At 39.9% G+C, this 16,627-nt stretch overlaps 1 protein-coding gene across 9 annotated transcripts in view; it reads right to left on the bottom strand.

The window, feature by feature from the left end:
- The window catches only part of LOC140711510 (chondroitin sulfate proteoglycan 4-like), a 119,652-nt gene that overhangs the window by 78,175 nt on the left and 24,850 nt on the right, over positions 1-16,627 (bottom strand). For 8 of the 9 annotated variants that reach the window (XR_012092771.1, XR_012092773.1, XR_012092772.1 and 5 more), the window contains 2 exons: positions 16,234-16,408; positions 485-684 (listed from right to left, as the gene is read on the bottom strand). Coding sequence is in view for 3 of the 9 variants with exons in the window: in XM_073014764.1 (XP_072870865.1) it covers positions 16,313-16,408 (96 nt within the window). In the remaining 6 variants the exon portion in view is untranslated. The remainder of the gene's footprint in view (positions 1-484; positions 685-16,233; positions 16,409-16,627) is intronic. The other variant, XM_073014766.1, reaches the window with a different exon arrangement.

The raw sequence follows: 16,627 nt of genomic DNA, 5'->3' as shown, positions 1-16,627 counted from the left end.
AGGTGTTCAATATTATTTCATTCTTTCAACAAATGTTTATTAAGCACCTACCGTGTTTTATTAAGCACTGCTAGGTGCTAAGGATACAACAATGAACAAAACAAAGTTTCCGCCCTTATAATCTATAGGGAAAGACAGATAACAAACAAATATCCAATTCAATCTATACTATAAGGTCAGGTATTCTGGGAAAGGGATGGAACGTGGCAGAGAAGGGATTCTATTTTAGTGGTGTTCAGGAAAAGGCTCTCAGAGAAGCTTATATTTGAGCACAGACCTTACATGACAATTTGAGTAAATCAAATGAGAGTTATAGGAATGCTAATATTTGCTATTATTAGCCGTATTAAAACATGTCACTTTTTAAAAAAGTCTAGTGCCTGGAGAGTTTCTAGATGGCCTGTGGTTTTCAGTCATGTGATCATCACATTAACCACTGATTAAAGTGCATTTTAGTTTCACATTGTTTTTCTCTGTAACATACCGGCATGTACAAAAACTAGCTGGCCCTCATTGATTGGTGTCTGGGTGAAGTTCTGAATGCTTTGGCTGGGAAAGGACTTAAGAGCCAAATGCCCATTGCTGGGTGGAGTGACCCAGTAGGCCAGGTCCTGTGGAGAGGAGTCCCCATCTTCTGCACAGAGGTCACCACCGGTCATCTCAGTGAACAGAATTCATCCACACCTTAAAAAGAAGTGAATCACAGATCTGTTGAGGACCAATGTCAATCACATCACATTAGTAAACTGGATAACAATGACATCCTGTCCTCTTGCACAAAGATTTAAAATCCAAAGCAATTCACCAGAGTTTTTAAAGCATGAACTTTCTTCATTTGAAACAGATGTATAATTAAATGCCAGATGAAATACAAAGCATGAAGTAGTGTTTAGTTAATTTATGAGGTTTATGAGGTTTCAATAAAGAAATAATATTCATAATTAATCCAATTTCATTATGCAAAGTGCATGTACATTTGTATAATGTAGAAAAACACCAAAAATTGATGATGACTAAGCACCTTTTGTGTGTATGACACATGCTGGATACTCTATATGGGGTCTCAGATAATTCAGAACCTACCTCATAGGATTTATTTAAGGATTTCCATTCATTGCTGTAAGACACAAATTATTTCACTAGCTTTTAAATAGTTGAGGGGAAATAAAAACCACATACACTGCATATTTTTTAATTCTATTTGTCCTACCTGTCTTACAAGAAGACAGATATCTGGTTCTTATGACCTTGCAATGTTTGCTGTGCTGATAGCACACATCTACAATTGTATCTGAGTAATAGTCGCTGTTTTCCAATTACATTTAAAATCTATTCACATTGCCTAAACATCTTAATTCAATGATTCATCAAGCATTTATCGAGCATTTACCATCTTCCAGACAATGTTCTGGGTGTTTGCAGTACATCAGTAACCAAAAAGAGTCCTGTCCTCAAACGCCTCCATTCCAGCAGGAAGGGACAAAGGAACACAGAGAAGAAGCAATGGCATAATAAAGAAATGAATTAAATAATGTGTCAAAAAAAGTCATAGCACTATGAAAAAAGAAAACATAAAGCAAGATAAGGGGAGGCCTCAGGAGTGGGCAAATGTTAAGTATGAGGTTCAGTTTGAGGAAAGACTGGAAGGAGGTGAAGAGGGAGCCAGTGAATACATAAATATCTAGGGGAGGACCATCCAGGTAGAGGAAACAGCCCAAAGGCAGGCCTCACCTGTTGGAGGACTAGGAAATCGGTCAGTTGGAAGGAGCAGAATAAGCAAGATGAAGAGTAAAAGGAGATGAGTTGAAACATAATGAAGTCGTCATACAGTTTGGGGTCTTGAACACTACTGTAAAAACTCTGGCTTTTCCTTGAGTGCAATGATGGATCATTATAGAGTTTTAGGTGAGGAGTGACCCGGTCAGACTCATGTTTTCACAGAATCCTTTAGCTTCTGTGTCAGGAACAGACTGTGGGAGGGACAAGGTAGGGGCAGAGAGACCAGTTAGGAGGTGACTGCAATCATCCCAGAGAAGGATGACAACAGAAGAGAGCGGCCCCAGAAGTTGCAGAGGTGGTAGGAAGTGGCCAAATTCCGGGTGTCTGTTGAAGACAAAACCAGCAGACTATTTCAATGTGGTGAGGTGTGAAAGAAGGAAAGGTGGTGATAATGACTCTATGGCTTGGGCCTCAGAAAAGAGGACAGGGTTACCGTCAGTTGAGATCAGGAAAGCTGAATGTAGAGTAGATTTGGGGAGTAAGATCAGTAGTTCAGTTTTGAACATGGGTTTAAAATGTTTATAGGGACACCGAATCACATTTGATGGAATTCAGCTGTTTTGAGTTTCTCTAATCATGTAGTCACAGGATACTTCACTAACACTAAAGACAAGTAGTTTTATCACTAATTCAATTTTCACATTTCTATCTGTATTTGTATTTATATATATTTGTCTTACCCACAGAAACACCATGTGCACATACCCAAGCATATGTGTCATTCTTTATTCTCTGGCTAGAACCTTATCATCTTCTACGCCTTTTGCTATTGTTTAAAAATTCAGTCCTAACATAGGCATAGGCAAGGACTTCATGTCTAAAACACCAAAAGCAACGCCAACAAAAGTCAAAATTGACAAACAGGATCTAATTAAACTAAAGAGCTTCTGCACAGCAAAAGAAACTACCATCACAGTGAAGAGGCAACCTACAGAATGGGAGAAAATTTTTGCGATCTACTCATCTGACAAAGGGCTAATATCCAGAACCTACAAAGAACTCAAACAAATTTACTAGAAAAAAACAAACAACCCCATCAAAAAGTGGGCAAAGGATATGAACAGACATTTCTCAAAAGAAGACACGCATACCGCTAACAGATACATGAAAAAATGCTCGTCATCACTGGCCATCAGAGAAACGCAAATCAAAACCACAATGAGATACCATCTCACACCAGTTAGAATGGCAATCATTAAAAAGTCAGGAAACAACAGGTGCTGGAGAGGATGTGGAGAAATAGGAACACTTTTACACTATTGGTGGGACTGTAAACTAGTTCAACCATTGTGGAAAACAGTGTGGCCATTCCTCAAGAATCTATAACTAGAAATATCATTTGACCCAGCCATCCCATTACTGAGGATATACCCAAAGGATTATAAATCATGCTGCTATAAAGACACATGCACACGTATGTTTATTGCGGCACTATTCACAATAGCAAAGACTTGGAATCAACCCAATGTCCATCAGTGACAGACTGGATTAAGAAAATGTGGCACATATACACCATGGAATACTATGCAGCCATAAAAAAGGACGCATTCATGTCCTTTGTAGGGACATGGATGCAGCCGGAAACCATCATTCTCAGCAAACTATGGCAAGAACAGAAAAACCAAACACTGCATGTTCTCACTCATAGGTGGGAATTGAACAATGAGATCACTTGGACACAGGAAGGGGATCATCACACACTAGGTCCCATTGTGGGGAGGGGGGAGGGGGGAGGGATAGCATTAGGAGATATACCTAATGTAAATGATGAGTTAATGGGTGCAGCACACCAACATGACACATGTACAAACCTGCACGTTGTGCACATGTACCCTAGAACTTAAAATATAATTAAAAAGAAAAGAAATTCAGTCCTAAATGACTTAATAGATGATCTCTCCAGTTAAAGAGAACCATTTCCATTAGTAGAATGAGCAGTTGGTGAAATAACTTACTCCAAGCCCACCTATCATCTAATAACTAAACAGAATTTGAGACAGGAAATTCAGAAAGTATATAAGATTCCTATGTTTTCATATCAGGCATAATGGGGCTGGAAGACAATCCATTCTGGTTCCTTCTAATACACCAACTACTAATAACACAGGAAAAAAACTATTTTGTGAATTATCGTTTAATTTCTTAAAAGTTAACAGCTGAGACCATAAAGTAATTGTGCATAAATAAATACCCACATACTCCACATATGTACACATGTGCACACACACACACACATGAACTTACACCGCCAAACCAATGTTTAACTCCTCAAAGTAGTTATGTTGAAAAATAACATTTTCCAATAACAATATCACTGCTTGAAATTCTTTTAAAATTATTTTCAGGTTGTTCAAGAATATTTGGTTTAGTTTCTGTCCAGTTAGACTACCTAGGTTTGGGTCACTGCTTTGTTGCTTACTAGCTATATAACCTTGGGTACATTTCTTAACCTCTCTCTGCCTTAATTTCCTCATCAGTAAACTAGAAATTATAGATCGGTTACATAGACTGAGTGATTTAATATATGAAAAGTGCTTAGAACTGTTTTGCCGGGCACATACTAAGCATTCAATAAATATTAGCTTTATGTGGCCCATCTTCTTCAACAGATTTGGCTTTGAGGACAGATGTGATTTTTTAGTATTTCCAAAAAGTCACTTAAGGTGTGATTATTGCCGTTATTGAGGCTATTCTATAACAGGTACTGCAGATTTTGTTTAATCTCCCAGCATTCCTCCTAATTTGGGGTGAATAGTTTATCTGTTTAATAATTGTGTTGTTGATGGACATGCCTATATCTTGACATTTGAATATGCCCACTGAAGATTTTGCAGCACTAAGTTCTAAGGACATCAACTTTTAAATAGCTACCAGAAATGCAAATCAATACAACGTTCAAATAAGAAGGTTTTGGCCTTCATTTAAGCCCACGGAAAGGCTATAATAAAATGTACAAGTTGGACCGTTTAACAAAATTCCCAGCCCACTCATTCTGGTTTTTCACTTTTTACATTTTTTAATCCATCCGCATATCTCATCCTCATTTCTTCTAGCGCTCCAGCTAACTTGGAAATGTGCTGCCATTTCTCTTCTCGTGACTTGTAGAGACAATCATTTTTTCCAAGGCCATGCACACCAAGGCTGGGCGAAGCATGTTTTCCACTGTAGCTACTCTGCTATGGAACACTGCTTTCCCTCCCTCTCGCCTCTGAAATATACCATCTTCCAAAACAAATGGAAAACCTGCCACTCAAAACAAGATCTAGTAACCTCAGGTCTCATTTCCACTCAAACCAAATTTAGTTCAATTAACGACCCCATTGCTTCAGGTAAGGCCTGATTTAGTGCCCAGTGCTTGGTAACGGAAACTTCAGGCAGACGAGGAGAAGGAAAACAAGGACCCCCAACTTGAATTCAGATTTTAAAGTGATCCAAAGCCCAAAAAAGAATGGTTCAAAGCATATATCAGAAAATAACACAACCCTGGAATAATAATTTTTAAATTGACCTTTAGCTTTAAGAGGAGGTTAGTGGCATTTAGAAACCGAATTATGATCCCATTTAATCCTAGTTGTAAACTTAATATTTAAAAGCCCAGACCTTTGGAGGCAGAGGCTGAAGTGAGCCGAGATCGTGCCACTGCACTTCAGCCTGGGTGACAGAGCAAGACTTCGTCTCAAGAAAAAAAAAAAAAAAAACCCAGACCTTTGCTGAGTTTCATACGAGGGATGTGAAATGCTCATGAATTCACTCTCCCACTGTTGGTCCCCCAAGAGCTTCAGTTGGCATTTCAAACTTTGCTGCCCTAATTCTTCTACTCTGCCCAGCTCTCAAAGCTCCTTTAGTGATGACAAGTATTTCTCAAAAGCAAGCAAATGGTTCTATTTTCAGTAAAAAATCAACAAAACAAAATGTACAGTATTACTGAAAGAGAAACTTGAAAAATAGGAAAATGAAGCCCCCTTGTGGACAAAACATGTTTTATCAGGTATGCACAAAATTCACTGATCATATTTGTATACAAAAATACTCAGTAGAATATATTTCAGAGTAAAATGCAAAGGATTCACCCAAGATGGTCTAACTCCAATTCCCAATTCCAGTTTGTTGGGACACAAATGATTTCTTGTACCATCGAATGACCTTGGAGACCAGCCGAAAGCCCCGTGGCTTAAGGAAATGTTTTACTTCGTCAGGAGAAAGAAGTGTGTCTGAAATGGTGGGACACAGAGGTTAACATTCAGATTGCTGGCTATGAACTCCCCCCAGAGTCTGAGATGTTATCAGCAACTCTACCCCCACGCTCCCACCTCCTTCTCCCACTTAGGCTGCAGACAGACTTTCTTGCCACCTCCTCCAGGCCCAGATGACAAGTAGGGAGAGTGAGTCATCATGCAGGATAATCTGAATGTCTTGAGAACATGCTATTTGAAAAGTGAGAAACAGCATTGAATCTGAAGACTTTATCACATTTGCATTTGCATAGCTGCCTTTGCCCCAGACTCCGCCACTAATTTTGTTATTTTGGGCAAATAACCTCTTGATCTTTAATTCCACCTTCTTAAAATTAGAATAAGAGCAATACTTTCTTTCTGTACTTAACCAGGTCCTTGAGCTTCTTCGCTAACTATGAAGGAAGAAGTGGGAGAACACGGTGGTTCCAGCTCCAACTCGCATTCTAGCTCTGCCACTTGCTGCCACCAGCAGCCCTTCTGCTTTGGACCTTGGAGAAGTGTCAAAGCCTGCAAATTTCTCATCTTTAAAATAAAAATCATATCCCAGAGAGTTGTTGAAGATTCACTGGGTAAATGTAAAGTGCATAGAACAATGCTAGGCATTGTAAGTATGATGTAAGTAATAACTATTGTTAGGACCATGTAATGGACCATGTAAATGGTTGTTATTATTACTGTTTGATATGCTCTGAAATACAGAAATAAGAAATGTCACTGTCTGAAATAATCTCCTAAGTTTAAAACTTTGCCTGGAAAGAAGTAACTCGTAACTATAACTTTGGAGAAACTATGTTATTGAAAACTGCATCCTCGTGGCTCTACTATTTTGATAAATGCATATGCTTTATCTATTAGCTTTCACAAAAAAAGTAAACACACCTGATGTGTGAAAATTATTTAATAACGTTGAAGGCTGTCAATTTATGAGAACACTCTGCAATTGATCAATACACACAGTCTTTCAGGAAAGTTTCTATGCTCATTTGCCATTGTTATACATTCTAGTGGATAAAAGAGAAACCACACTCCAATAAAAAAATGAGGAGCAGAAATTAAAAGGATGTCTTAAATGTCATCAATTGCCTACACAGGCTATCAAAATCAGCGAGGCCAATTCCTGGATGCCTCTTGGCTCTTATTCATCAAGTCTAAATTATGTCGACATTGGTAATAGCCATTGTGATTATATCATAAAATTTCAGTGCACAAGACTTCATCATTCTAAAATCCTGACAGCAATTTCATTCACATTATACTATAGACACAAAGAAAGCAACACTGTGATTATATACCCTCATCTACATCCCTTTTTCTTGGAATATTTAAAATTTCATAATGTATTATTTTTCTTCCTTCATGACTTTGGACCACAACAGCAGTATATAAAGTGGATCTGCCAGATTTGCAGACAGTGTCGCTGGTACTTCCATCCCAATCTCCTTTCCTGCTGAAATGAACAAGGCAGAGGGTCAGGGTCAAGGGCAGGCAGGGTTAACCTGCAGGCAGGGCTGGGACCTTGAGAAGTCACAAGGAGACTTCAAAGCTGAGGGAAACAATCTGACTCCCACCTAGAACACAGAGCCCTCTTACATGCGGTAACGTATCCTGATAAAGTGGGACTTGGGGGTTGTTATAGGCTGTGTCAACTCTAGCATTACCCTATAGTACAGTTTCGAGTGTCCTGGTGGATAGAAGTTCTAGTAGATGAACTTCTGGGACTTGACTCAATCCCATAAAAGGACAGATTAGCCCAGAAACAGGAGGAGTGATGAAAAAAATGTGATTCATATCTATAAAAGAATCTAGCTTTGCTAGGTCAGTGGCTTACAATGTTTTTTCTTTAATACCAAAACTAAAGAATACATTTTACAAAGAATACATTTAGTATACATATGTATACATAATAATACCAAAACTAAAGAATACATTTAGTATACATATGTATATTCGTGTGTGTGTGTGTTTAAAACTCTATATATATCAAGTGAAATTTTCACAAAAACAATATTTACCCTCATTATACACAACACATTCTGATACTACCCATCCTATTTAATTTTTTAAAAAATTGGTTCTGACTCAATTAATTTCACAGCCCACTCCACAGGTTGCAACCTGCAGTTTTAAAATGCTATTACAGAGCATTCCCATTGTAGATAGCAGAGTGGGGGCTCTGGACAAAGACAACCTGGCCACAAGACCCACCCACTCTTCTAACCATATGACTTTGTTCAAGTGACTTAACCTTTCTGTGCCCCAAGTCTGTTGCAGTCTTCGTTTTATTTCAAGAGTCGTTGAGAGAATTACATGAGAAATCATTTAACCACTTATGCGATACTTTTAGAAATGAGCCTGACTCCTAGCAGGGGGTCAATAAGTGCTGGCCTGCTTCTCTGTCATTATCTCTGAAAGGCCTGTGGAACAAAACTGTCTGGCGTTGGGGGGTCCTTATGCCCAGAAATCAAGTCTCACCATGGAGAGGTATCTATTCACTCTCCTCCTCCCTCCATCTGCTCCAGTCACATGAGCTTTCCATGTCATCAAACACGCTCCAGACTCACTGTCTTTGCCCTTGATCATTCTTCTGCCTCAAGTGCTCTTCCTTCTAATATTCCTATGACTCCTCACTTCCCAGTCTAATCACCCTCCCCCAGCTTCCCATCTTTACTCAGAAAAGAGTTCACTCACAGGCTGAAGGCTGCCTATCCTGAGAAAGCCCTGCTCACAAGGTTGGCACTGCACTGGTGTCTGGGAACTTGGCTATTAAAAAGTTTCCCATGCTGATATAAAACTTTCCCTAAATTATAAGGGAGGCTCGCTGTGTCTAAACTGCTTGTGTAAATCATGTGGTTTATGCTGGACACCTGTTTCCTTCTAGGGGTCAGGGATTTGGGTACATACTAAGCAGAGTGTGTCTACCTAACCACCTCCCAGTAAAAATCCTGGGCACTCAGTATCTCATGAGCTTCCCCTGTATCAACACTTTGCATGTGTCATGACAACTCGTTGCTGGAGGGATTAAGTGCATCCTAGGTGACTTTCCTAGATAAGGACTCTTAGAGCTTGACCCAGTTTCCTCTGGACTTCACCTCATGTGCTGGGTCCCTTTGCTGATTCTGCTTCACATTATTCATTGTAATAAATCTTAGCCATGAGTATGCTAAATCCTATGAGTCCTTGCAAATCAGTGGGGGAGATCTTCGAAGCCACCCACACACAAGCCTCCACGCCTTGAACAGACCTTCCCTGACCACCATCTCTGTAGTCTCAGTATTCTTTATTTGCAGTCATTCTCTATCTCCTCAAGTGCTTTACTGAAGAGTAGAGGAGATCTTATTCCATTTATAAAATAATTGTATTGTCTTCCCTACTGAACATAAGCTCCATGAAGGCATTAGGCACTCAGTATTTGTTGAGCCTCCATAATGTGCCAGATACCATGCCACGCACTGAGGACACCACAGGGAAAAGACAGATAAAGCCCCTTCCAAATGGAGCTTACATTTATGGGAGGAGACACAAAACAGATTTGCTTATTTGTTTAATACCAGAGAGTGGTTGGCACTAAAAAAATAATAATAAATAAGAGTCCAGGGATAAAGGATGGCATGATGCTATTTCTTCTGGGGTGGTTAGAGAAGGTCTCTTTTGAGAGCATCACATCTAGAAGCTTGGGGAGCCATAGTCTAACTAGGCTACCTTCCCAGAGGAGGTAACACACCCACACTTAAAGGGAAGCCATCTAACTAAATTGTGTACCACATGACTAAAAATCAATAAAATCCCAAAAGTCATTATTCACAATAGTCATAATTTAAACAAACAAAAAATTATTTGGCAAATAAGCTAAAACACCTTGGTTTGGGAGGACTTTCATTTAGCACGCCATGACCATTGCTTAGAATTCGAGAAACAAATCCTTGGATTTCTTTCATTTAAGAAAAAATCAAGAAAGTCCTCCCAAAACTTCTTCTACATCTTTACATGGCTAGTAAGTATGTCCCACAGTAGTACCTAGTCACCTTGAGACGTTAGACACACTGACTTTAAAACCAAAACTATTTGTACGTTTCTCAAAGAGAAGGGAAATGGTTCATCTGAAATGTAAAACCTCCACCTAGTCTAGACTAAAGTGAGTCTATCCAACGTAAAATGGCAGCTCTACTGCTTCTCCATCTGTCTAAGTCCAGCTTCAACCAGAGAATATCAACAAGCTTTACAGCCATAGACTCATAGGGCATTAGAACTGGGAGGGACTGAGAGATCACCAAGTAACACAATACCCCATCCCTGGGGTTTTGCTATTAAGGGAAGTAATGCCCAGAGATATTTTGCTGAAGTTCACATGAGCAGTTTACAAACCTTAAACTCCATTCTCCCAATTTTAATCCAAAACCTTCAAGGTAAGGAACAACTTTCTATACTGATAAATAAACGAATAAACTCAGAAAGAGCCAGCATTGAATGACACATCCTTCAAAAACTGGGAAGTCGTGCACTTCCTGAACTGGATCCACACTATCCAGGGAATAAGGTAAGAATAAAGGAAACAGTTCTCGGCCACAGTTAGTTTTGTTTTTTCCTTGAGAGAAAACACCCTTATACCAAGGTTGGAGAGAGGCGGTCTGGGCAGACCCTTGAAGCAACCCTGCAGTGTCTGACGGAGACTGTTTCTCCCTAATTCCAAGGAAGGACAGAGACAAAGTCTAGGGTACATATTTTCCCTCTCACGTTTTAACGTTTCTGAACATCCTAATTTGACAGGTATATTTAATATCGTAAAATTGATATTAAGCTGATGGTGCATCATATGAGACTTAGGAACTGAAAGCCAAGCCCAAAATGGAGCTTCAATTCCTAAAGAGGCCTAAGAGTTTACTACTTATCCTTTGGTTTTCTCTTTCATTGGTCAACTCCAGCACTTCTCCAGTATCTTTCTACATCTCAACCTCCCTATTCCCTCTCTTGCGTCTCTCTCATCCTGCAGTTCTGTACCATGTAGCCAAATGCCCAAAGCCTCTACTGAGGTTCCCGGGTAAACCCATACATGCTGATAACAACTGCTACAGCTCTATCCCATAAAAGCCACTTCAGTAGAAGCAAGAGGCACAGCAGCTGTGGTACTTTTCTTTTCTTGCCAATAAAGACACCCCCTGACAACTGGATGCATTGAAAGAGCTTGAGTCAGTCGAGAGGAGCAGGGAAAAGTGTCAGAATGTGGGGGCAAAATGTCAGGTTCAGACAGACTTAGCATCAAGTCCACGCCTCCTTTTTACCTCTCTGTGCCTCAGTGTTCCTGCAGTATAAGTAAGGTTATGAATCATAGACGTTTCCTTAGAGGGCTGTGAAAATGACACCAGTTACAGAAGAGGCCTGGTACTTGGGAAGCACACAATAAATGTAAACTTCTATAACTGTATTTAATAACAATTGACACCTAAAATTCCTCGTTGTAGCTGCCAACCTATTTCCCGGATCACTTTGCAGAGAGAGTTCAGGAGGCATTACTACAACATGAATCTGTGGGGTGGGGAGATATGGCTGAAAACAGTGGGGCAGCCTAAATTGTGACCAACTGGAACAGACCATCCCAGATTACCTGAGCCATACTGTGGAGTCAAACAATAATGTGACAAGTTCTTAAGGTAAAAACACTATTAATTTTTCACTTAAAATATAAAGACTGAATAATCAATCAAGCTCTAAGATAACTAAAAGCACTAAAAAGCCTATTTCTAGATCCAATTGTTTTGAACAAATAAAAACCCTTACAATTTTTAACCCTGTAAAGTGCACTAGTTACATAGCCTCTGGGGGGTTCCTGGCTATGCCTGCACAATCATTTAATTGGCCCTAGGGTGCTTTATAAATTAAGGTCAATGGTTTACTGCTTCGTATTTCTTTGCTATTCTCCCTGCTGTCATTCTGTCTCTCCCTGTTACCTATGTGGCCACCACTCTCACCAAAGACTGTTTTCCTGTTTGTATCACCACCACCCAGAGATGGTGCATCTGCTGTGCCAATCTGTAGCCTGGTGGTCTAGATCATCCTTGCCACTTAGAAAATAACCTTTGAGATCTATTGGGTTAGAATAATACTAGCCCTAACCATTATTTTGTTAGTTAAAATGGTCCATTTTTTAAATCCTCCACAGTAGCCCCCCCGCCCAGAAAAGCACAGTAAAGAAAGCAGGGTCACAGAATTCTCAGAAAAGAAGTCAGGAGACCCCTACAACCAACGAGTTACAGCACCTTAGGCTGCACACTACTCCCTGGGTTCTAGTTTACTCACCTGTAAAATAAGGTTAGGGATAACATTTGACCTTCTTTTTAACTGAGAGATTATACATAAAAAATATTATATCATATTGGTATATGCATACGCATTACACATTTATAAATACGTATGAAAATAGTATATATACTATAGAATATACAATACATAGGTGTGTTTATTTTAGATCAGTTGATCTATTATGTTGGTGCCAAAGTGATTGTGGTTTTTGCCGTTATTTTCAGTGACAAAAACTGCAATTACTTTGGCACCAACCTGATACATCAATGGCTATTAGGCAACACTGTCAAAACTAAATCCAGCCACATGGCCAGTCAGAGACTTACATTGGTTTCTTATTCTTTAGCCATGATGGTAATGAACTTCAGAAACAGAGGGAGGAAGGATAAATGCAGATGTACTTTAAAAGTCACTCTGGGATCACACTGAAAAGGATGAAAGGCCGTCTGAAGGAAAGGGAGAAAATTGCTCAAATGATGAAAACAATATCATGCTTTTCTTTTTTAAAACATTATGAGGGTAAAGTGGCTTTGGAAGCTCTATGTTCCCTCAGCCACTCCACACAGATAGAATATATCTGCGTGTTCTCCCATGGCTACAAAATCGTCCAAATCATTTCCTAGAATTCAAGGCCCTCATTTCCAGCCTATGCTGTGAAACATGGATCTTTGATTCTAGTGGGTTAGTTTTCTCCCTGCCCTGTAAATGTAGTTTTGAACACATTCTTGCCTCTGCCTACCAGAATCTGCCCCATCCCTTACTGTTTAGAATACTACTGTTCAATACAGTAGCCACTAGGTAGATGAGACTATTTAAATTTAATGTAAACTACTTAAATTATATAAAATTTAAAATTTCATTCCTTAATCATACTAGTCTTATTTCAACTACTTTCCAACTGCATGTGACTGGTGGCTACTGTATTGGAAGCACAGATACCACATTTTATCACCACACAAAGTTCTACCAGATAGTGCTGGTCTATAGCAAGGGTTGGCAAATATTTTCTTTTTTTTTTTTCCTTTTTTTTTTTTTTTTTTTACTTTAAGTTCTGGGATACATGTGCAGAGCATGCAGGTTTGTTACATAGGTATACATGTGCCATGGTGGTTTGCTGCACCCATCAACCTGTCGACTAGGTTTTAAGCCCCTCAGGCATTAGATATGTGTCCTAATGATCTCCTTCCCCTTGCTCCCACCTCCCGACAGGCCTTGCTGTGTGATGTTCCCCTCCCTGTGTCCGTGTGTTCTCACTGTTCAACTCCCACTTATGAGTGAGAACATGCAGTGTTTGGTTTTCTGTTCCTGTGTCAGTTTTCCGAGAATAATGGCTTCCTGCTTCATCCAGGTCCCTGCAAAGGACATTAACTAATTTTTTTTAATGAATGCATAGTATTCCATGGTATATATGTGGGCTGGCAAATATTTTCTATGAAAAACCAGAACTAAGTTTAGGCTTTTGGGGCCATGAGACAAAACAGAGGATATTTTATGGGTACTTACATAACAAGAAAAAAGTTTTTTCACAAATTTTTTACCGATAAAATTCAAATAATAATAATAATAATTGAGCCAAGTGTGGCGGCTCACAGTTGTAATTCCAGCACTTTGGGAGGCTGGGGCAGGAGGATCACTTGCACTCAAGAGTTGAGACCAGACTGGGCCACCTCTATCAAAAATAATAAAAACCAATTAGCTAGGCATGGTGGCATGTGCCTGTGGTCCCAGCTACTCAGGAGGCTGAAGTGGGAGGATCATTTGAGTCTGAAAGGTGGAGGTTACAGTTAGCTGGGATCATGCCACTGCACTCCAGCCTGTCTGACAGAGTAAGATCCCATCTCAAAATAATAATAATAATAATTGAATGTAATTTGTTTTTGTAATAGACGCCTACTACTGAGAAGAATGGAATTCTTTTTTCAGGGAAAACATTTTGCTTACATGAGCTTCAAAGTTAATGTTTCCTATAATTAAATTAATTGCAAATGTTCATCTATAAAAACCATTCTCAGCTTGTAGACCATGCAAACAAGCAGGCAGCAAGCCTGATGGGGCCTGTGTACTGTAATTCCCAAGTTCTCTTCCTGGAGTGTTTCTCAGCAGGACACTATCAACGCTTTGGGTGGGTCATTTCTTCATTTTGTAGGATTAGCCCATACATTGAAAATAGTATGCATCCTTGGCCCTCAGGCATTAAATACAGTAGCATCTTCCAGTCAATGTGATAACAAAAACGCCCCACCACATATTCAAGCTCTCCATCACCCAAAGGGAGGCACCACTGCCAGACAGAACCATAGAATCTTTCTCACATCCACCTTTTCTGCACCTCTGACCATACGACTTCCTCTGACCTTCTAAATAATCTATTATTAACTATTGACCCTCATGGGCAGTATAAACAAGGCTGAAATTGCCAAATATGTATGTGGGAACATTCATCTCAACCAAATTTCAAGTTGAACACATTCAGATTCCCATGTCTTGACATACTTGATGAATGAGCCCACTATGGGCTCATTTGTGTGAGAGGCTAAGGCTTCTCCCAGAAACACAGTCACACTAAAGGAAGAGAGTCAAGATAGAAACCTGGTCTAGAAAACATGGACCAATGCTGGGGGAATTGATGGTTTATATCTCCATTCATTCATTCCTTCAACAAATATTTCCTGTTTACTCTGCGTTAGGCACTGCTGGAGATCATGGACAAAGGCATGTAGGAGCCATCAGGCTTCCATGCTGTCCTTCCATCCTCAGCCTGTTGTTCAGCGGTCATGCAGTTCCCTCATCTGTCCAACAAGACAAATGGTAGCACATATCTCAACTGGCTTAAGCCCTTAGAGAAGTACCTGGCACATAATTACAGCAAATACTTACTTTTTGAGCACTTATTGTATTAGTTACAGTTTTTCTTCAAGCCAGTCTTATGGATTCATGCACAGGTTCTTAGAAGAAGAGACAGCAAGAAAGGGTACATGAAAACCACGAAAATCTATTAAATGGAAGTTTTTGGATACTTGAGTGTAAATTGGCATGGAAGAGTTTGCCAGCTTCAATGCTGGTGGTGCTGGTGTAGCAGGTAGTGCTGCTGTGGCAGGGAATGGAGCCACTGGTGTCAGGAGGCTTCCAGCACATCATCCTCTCAGTGTGGGCAACAAAAGCCACAGCAGCAGCTATCACCTCAGGGCTCCTGCTCAGGAGAGGTGTAAAATGGCAGACACCCTGCACAACCAAGAGGTACTTACTGTGAGCACTTGGGAAGTAGCCCTGGGGGATCATCTGACAGCAAAGGGAGACTGAGGCTCCCAGAACCAGAAAAATACTGTCCCATGACTCAGTAGTGGCCTTATTTTACCCAAAAACTGATATGACCTTGGAGCATTTTTTTTAGTAATAAGAGTTATCATTTAGCCTTAACCATGTATCAAGCACTGCATGAGAGCTTCACATCATTTTATCATTTAATCCGCACAGCTCTGCCTCCATTTCCCCCCACTCATATGAGAGCAAATTAGCAGACTAAGTAACTTGCCCAAGGTCACGTAGCTAATATTGGGGAGCCAGGGCTCATCCCCAGATCTATCCATCCACTACAGAGCCGTTCTCTTAACCACGATGCTGCCAGCCTGGCAGAGGCTGCCCACATGCATGCACCTCCCTCACCTGACTTGAAACAGGCATGCCTCAGGGTGGTGCTGCCTATGAAACAGAATATGAAGGTAACTCATTGTGATTCCTTCTCATCTCCCAACAGTACCCAGCTGAACACCCAAGTAATAAGTAATATCTATTTAAAACCAGTGGGAACTTGTCAACTATATACACAATCATAGGTCTTACTATTTATCATTAGAAATAATATAAATGAAAATCAAATTGGTAGCCCTCAGGTTCTTACGATAAGTCAAAAGCAGGTAGCACTTACCTGAAGGATGTTATTGGCTGTTACCACCGGAGCGTCATCATTTACAGATTCAACAGTCACAAAAAGAGTTTGGGGAAGACTATTTTCCAAGCTCTGAACTATTTGCAAAGATGGTGAAATTGTCATGAAGCTTCTCGCTGTCATCATGAACATAGTAAATCAATTCATTTTCCACCTGTAACAAACCACAATATCACCAGTTTGCTGAAATGTGACTTAAAAATATGAACAAATGGCAATAAAAGAAATCCCAATTTTTAAAGTCTCTCTAAAACACAAAAGCACGTCCTCATCCTGTGAAGTTTCAGTCTGATAATCAGAGTGCAAACTGTGATGGATGGCATAGTTTTTCTGAAATGATACTGCATCCTAGAAATAAGATTAAGGAGGAACA

Source organism: Chlorocebus sabaeus, chromosome 4 (assembly GCF_047675955.1).
Source record: "Chlorocebus sabaeus isolate Y175 chromosome 4, mChlSab1.0.hap1, whole genome shotgun sequence".
Classification (NCBI taxonomy): domain Eukaryota; kingdom Metazoa; phylum Chordata; class Mammalia; order Primates; family Cercopithecidae; genus Chlorocebus; species Chlorocebus sabaeus.
This window is presented reverse-complemented; position numbering and strand designations above follow the sequence as displayed.